This window comes from Chionomys nivalis, chromosome 4, assembly GCF_950005125.1.
Source record: "Chionomys nivalis chromosome 4, mChiNiv1.1, whole genome shotgun sequence".
In the NCBI taxonomy this organism is placed as follows: domain Eukaryota; kingdom Metazoa; phylum Chordata; class Mammalia; order Rodentia; family Cricetidae; genus Chionomys; species Chionomys nivalis.
Window position 1 is genome coordinate 70,016,392 of NC_080089.1, and position 6,352 is coordinate 70,022,743.

At 44.9% G+C, this 6,352-nt stretch overlaps 1 protein-coding gene across 2 annotated transcripts in view; it reads right to left on the reverse strand.

The window, feature by feature from the left end:
• The window catches only part of Mindy2 (MINDY lysine 48 deubiquitinase 2), a 71,203-nt gene extending 65,063 nt beyond the window's left edge, over positions 1–6,140 (reverse strand). For both annotated transcript variants that reach the window (XM_057766684.1, XM_057766682.1), the window contains exon 1: positions 5,160–6,140. In XM_057766684.1, coding sequence (XP_057622667.1) covers positions 5,160–5,927 — 768 coding nt within the window. In that variant the 5' untranslated portion in view covers positions 5,928–6,140. The remainder of the gene's footprint in view (positions 1–5,159) is intronic.
• Positions 6,141–6,352: the final 212 nt, after the last annotated feature.

Sequence of the window (6,352 nt, forward strand, 5' to 3'; positions counted from 1 at the left end):
CACGTTTGTGTTCCCAGGACAGGGCCACTCACTTTTGGCTCCAGAATAAATAGTTGCCCAACACTTTTTTGTTTGTTTTGTTTGATCTGATCTTTTCAGACAGGCTCTCTCAACATAGTTCAAGCTGGCATCAAACTTACCATAAGGTAAGATTTTTTAAAAATATCATCAGATCCCAAACACAATAAAAACAAAACATTCAAAACAAGCAGTGCATAGTGACCCAGATCTGCAACCCACTCTCAGGAGAACGGCACAAAAGGATCAGAGCCAATTTTAGTTACATAGTGAATTTGAGACCTGTCACAAAACTAAATTAAAGAAAAAACAACTTAATCAATTTTAAAAAAGTGTAAAAAAGGGACTGGAAAGACAGTACAGTGGTTCCAGATCACTGGATGTCCCTTCAGAGTGCCCAAGTTTGATTTCCAGCACACACGTGGCAGTTTAACTCTAGTTCCAGTAGATCTAACGCCTTCTGGCCTCCTCTGGCCTTCAAAGGCACTGGAATTCACATGGTACATAGACATACATACATACAGAAAAAACCACTCATACAGGATAAAATAAAAATAATTTAAAAATAAAAGTAGAGAATAAGTGGCTGAAGAGGTGGTTCAAAGGTTAAGAGCACTTACCAGGGTTCCATTGCTAGCACTCACATCTAGGCTCACAACCATATGTAACTCCAGTCCCACGGACTCTGATCTGGCCCCCACCAGCACCAGGCATACATGTGGTACACATGCATGCATGCATGGAAAACAGCCGATCCCTCTCAAAAAGATATATGGGAGTATCTTATTTTTATAAAAAGTGGAAAATAATGGGGGAACAGTATCAAAGTGGATTTTAAGCCAGGTATGTTTCTGCACACCTGTAATTCTAAAACTCAAATGCAGTGACTAAATAGCAACACCCTGTTTCAAAACAAACCAAAGTAGAAATAAAAAGTGACTATATTCAAAGGCCTAGTTTGTTGATACCACATGTATTCAAAGATCAAACATCCTTTACTTGGACCTCCATAGGCATGACTGGAAAAGGAAAAGGAAGGCTTTTTCACTGGAGGAATACTATCAGAACCAGGCATCCACCCATGCAGGATCACGCTGTTCACATCTACTTTGCTCACAAATCCAGAGACACATAATACTTCTAATTCTTGAGTGAAGCTGGGAAAGGAAGCTCCAGAACTGTTCCTCAAATCTTTTATGTAGATAAGGTCCTACCACTGTGTAAAGTTTTAAATTTCTCCTTACCAGATCTATATTTAAAACAGAGTAGGCAGAGGCTAAGATAAAACCTTTGGCTCACCATCTGTTTTTCCTTTTTTATAAGTGATAAACACACTTGGAAAACCTCAAAAGAGTTTTGTGCTTACTTTAGGAAAAGAGAGCATGAAAAAATTAGTGTGACTGCAATTCTTCTACAGGATTGGTAGGATGGGGCAGAATGTCAGAAAGTAGTGTGAAGGATTTATGAAAAACACATGGGAGAAGAGATGAGATGTCATCAAAAAGTAGGGAGACCCATAGCAAACAGTCACTGCTAGAAAGATGCTCAAAGATATGAAACTTCACTTCAAGGTGATAAAATAAGAAATGACCATTTGAAGTTAAAGTTTCTTTTCTTTCTTTTCTTTCTTCTTTTCTCTCTTCCTTTCTTTTGTTGTTGAGATAAGAGTTTCTCCGTATAGCCTTGGCTGTCCGTGAACTCACCCTGTAGACCAGGCTGGCCTCAAACTCAGATATTTGCTGGCCTCTGCCTCCCAAGTGCTGAAAGTAAAGGTGCGTGCCACTATCACCTGGTAAAGTTTTTTTGCTATTGATTTTTTTCTCCATTTGTCATTATGTTGCTCTGCTTTATTCTTGCTTATTTTTAAGTGCTCTTTATAAACTAAGAAACTAGATGGTTCAGTGGTTAAGAGCACTGACTGCTCTTCCAGAGAACCCAGATTCAATACCACTCATATGGTGCCTCACAACTGTCAGAAATTCCAGTTCCAGGAGATCTGGTGCTCCTTTCTGGATTCCTGGGCTCCAGACATGCATGTAGTGTACAGATACACACTCAGACAAAGCACCCATATATACTAAAGAAGAAATTAGTACTGGAGTCAGGTGAAGACAATCAAATCACACTACAACATGTTTGAAAATGTGATAACGAGGGTTGCAGATGTAGCTCAGCTGACAGGTACCTGTCTAGCATATTTGAAGCCCTGGTTAACTGCAGAACCACATGAACTGGGAGTGGTGGCACATATTTGTAATTCCAGTACTTGGGAGGTTGAGGAAGGAGAACCGGAAGTTCAAAAATCATTGTCAGGCTACATGGCAAGCTGGAGCCCAATCTGTGATATTTAAGACTCCATCTCAAAAACAAACAAAAAAATCAAATAGTATAATCCATTATTTTCTATATAATTAGTATCATGTGAAAAGATGAATATGATCAAAGTATGTCATATATATGTATAAAATGTCATAGTGAAACCCATTATTTTGTACAATATAACGGTAACTACAAAAAGAAACTTGAAGCTGGGACAATGGCTCAGTGGAAAAAGTGCAACTGAGTTTGGCTTCCCAGCACCCATGTAGAAACTGCAGTGTCAAACTTCTGTACTCAGCACCAAAAGGTGGTGAAGTAGAACAGGCAAACCCAGGGCTCAAGTTCAACTGAGAGACTCAGTCTCCAAAAAACCAAAACAAGAAATATTGACAGTCATACAGAAAAACACCTGACCTTCACACCTACCTACCTACCTACACACACACACACACACACACACACTAGTTCTTAGACATTATAACCCGACAAATACTTCTATGTGTTGTGTATAGTGAATGCCCTTTTGTTCTTCTTTTTAGCCTCAATTATTATCCATTCATGAAAGAATCTAGAAATCTCTGCTGACTTCCAAAAGGTAAATAACATTTTTGTATTATTAGGAAAACAGTTTTGACCTCTAGAAACCCTGGCTCAGCTTGAGAATCCTACTTGACATTGTTTCTCTCACCCGTCTCCCTATCAATCATTAATGATGACTGATTTTTGTTGACATAAATAGCCTACAGGCAGAAAAAGGGCTGAGAACCAACAATTTTCAAAATAATCTTCAAATTCATTAGTATGCATTCTCATTCACAGACTAACAAAACCCATCAAATTTACTTCTTGCTTATGATTCTTTCTTTCCCCTTTTCTACTGCATTTCAGCAAAACTTGGAGGGGATCAATACAAACTGTCTCTGATTTTTCTTCAAATGTACCCTTTTGTCCAGAGCTCTTATCTCATTCACTCTTCTGACCTGAATTAGTGTGTCTCATCTCTGAAGCCTTCCCCTGAGATCCTGTTCCCAGTTACCCACTCCCCTCCTTTTTTTTTTTTTTTTTGGTACTTCCTTAACACATAAAAAGGCTACATCCACCTCCTTACCATATACTGAGCTCTTGAAGGCTGATGTGCTTTGTACTGTCTTTGCTCTTATAGCGTCTTCTACAAAAGCAGAACACAAATGTGGTTCCACATTTGAGTCTGTCTTTCAGAGTCAATTCAAGGTTCATATATTCAGAAAGTAATCCAGAGTGCTCTTCCCACTCTGAATGTGGGTGGCGGTCCATGGGCTGCGGGTTTGGACTAAATAAAAAGGAGAAATCCAAATGAGCAGGCATCTCTCTCTGCTTCTTGACTAGGATGAGACCAGCTACGTCAGTCCAGCGACTATGTCCTCTCTGACTTTATGGACTGTACTCTCAAACTGTGAGCAAAAATAACCCATACCTTCAGTTGCGTTTGTCACAGCAATGAAAAAACTAACTATGCCAGAAAACTGGTGGTCAGGACTGGAGCCTTTGCTATGATCAACCTGACCATGGAGCTCCTACACCTTTTGAACTGGTTTGTAGAAAGAATGTGGAAGTTTGGAACTCTGGGATAGAAAAGCCCTAGAACACTGTAAGTAGAAGTTAATCAAAATAATCTGCAAATTCATTAGCATGCACACTCATTCACAGACTAACCCAGATGATTGGAACCCAGATGACTCATTCCATCAAGTGCCCCAGATACCCAACATGAAACTGTAACATTTGGTGTCTGGGATTCCTCTCACTATCCATCTCACTTCTTCATAAACGGTTAGTAAAATTCAAGCTATTCTTCTAGGGAACTGCAAATGGAATTATCAATTTGAAAATAAGTGTGGAAATGTATTTTCTCAGCACCCAGAAACTGCAAGCTTAAATATGACACTTTATTTTGAGGCCTCAATACACCTGTCGTTCCCCTTTAATGCTCCAGTAACTTAGATTTATCATTTCTTATTTTAGCTGTTAAAAGTTTTAGCTTCCTTAACACATTCTAATGTATAGTTACTGGTCAGTCCCTTGAAGTAGAGCCAAAGAAACAAGGCAAGTAAAAAAATCATACAAAGGCAGAAAATACAGTCTTTGAAAATAAGTAATTTATGGTAAGTGGGGTCAGATCAAAGCTTTCCTTAAGTGGAATTTATATAAAAGGGCTGGCTGCATCTTCCCTATCTCTATTCCTTCATGTATTACACCCAAGGGTGGCAGGCCAGTATTCTCTAGAAAACAGTATATATATTACCATTAAAACTTGCTCCATGATATAACATTGATAGTAACTCTGAAGATCACTTTTTCCAATTTCGATTGTTTTGCATATGTGATAACGTCAGTAAGAAGGAGTAATATGCGGGCGAATAGAGTAAAAATATTCAGAAAGTGTAGGTGTAGGGTCTAGATTCTACCTGTTTACAAGTACACCATCAGTTACAACCTTTAACTGAATGTTGAACTTTTAAAACAAAAGGGACCTGAAGCTAGGGGCAATTCTTTCTGACACACAGGTGAATAATCATTCAATAAAGAAATCCTGGAATTAATTTCATGTAAGAAGGGGCTGTCAGAAGTGGTGGTGCATGCCTTTAAACCTAGCAGCACTCCGGAGGCTGAAGCAAGAAGATCATGAGTTCGAGGACGGCTTAAGCTACACAGAGAAACCTTGTCTCAAAAAAGGTCTGATGAATGAAGAAACAAGGAAGCCATCAGCTGACAAACAGCCGTTTCCTCACCCCATTTTTGCCCCTCCCCACAAGCTGTAGGAAGTAGAAAGCTGCAGATTGTACCTTCCAGGCCAGAAGCAAAACATTGAGGATGGCCAGCAAAGGGCAGGGTCCGTTCTCATTCTGGGTGATGATGGGCGTGTTTTCCTCTTTCCACTGGATCCATTTGATGTGATACACTGACTGTCCGGGAAAGCGTTCTTTGGAGGCCTCTAGCACCTGAGCCGGGTCCTCCTCCTCCTCTTTGCACAGAGGTGCAGCCCTGGGCGGCCCCGCCGCGCCCTCCTCCACGTCTTCGGGGACCCTGGTCTCCGCTCCCTCCTCACTATTGAACTCAGAGCTACTGGGGAAAGAATGCAGGTTGGAGAAAGACTCCAGGGAGTCCAGGCTGGGCGAGTCCCCAGGGGGGCTCGGCTCGCTGCAGCTGCTGCTCAGGGCGCCGGCGCTGCTGGGCTCCTCGGCCGCCTGCTCCACCCCGCAGGTGCCCGCGTCGCCCACTGGTCCCGATCCTCGGCCCGCCGCGGCCTCGGCCAGCTCCGGGGAGGCGGTCACCTTGTGCTGCCCTCTCGGAGGCGCCTCCGAGGCGGCGGGGCTCGGCGACAAGCTGTCCTTCAAGTCCGAGTCCGCGCCGCAGCCGAGCTGTGACGGGGACGTCGGGTCCTCGGGGCTGCTCCGCGCGGCCGCCGCCCCCTGCCTGCCGCTCTCCACCGCGCGTCCTGCGAGACGATCCTCAGCCTCGCGCCCGCCGTGCCGTCGCCCTTCCGGCGGCGACTCTCGTCCCGCCGCCACCCCGGGATCCAGAGGCTGCGGGCTGTCAGGGCCGCTCTCCATGCCCGGCCGCCCGCCCCTGGTCCTATAGACAGTGCGGCCGGCTCTCCTCAGTCAGCGCCTCCGACGCCATGACAGCCGCTCAGTGGCAGCTCCAGCGCCCTAGCGCGGCCTCGGTCAGGCACGTCACCGGAGAGGGCGGCGGGAGCGCGCGCAATCGCGCGCCCGCCCGTCCGCCCGAGCGGAGCGTGCCTTCGCGTGACTGCGCTCGGTGAGGCGCCGGGACCCACACCGAGAGCGCTTCTCCCCCGAGGCCACGCCTCTCCCGCGCGTTCCAGCCAAGGAAAGCAGAGCGAGGCTAGGGGCGTGGCTGGGGCGTGGCCAAAGGCGCGGCTCGGGCAGCCGCAAGGCCAGTAGGAAAATAGCCTCTGTGTGGGGCCGGAAGTTGAACTCCGGGGCACGCCCGCTGCGCGCGGTTACTTTGAAGG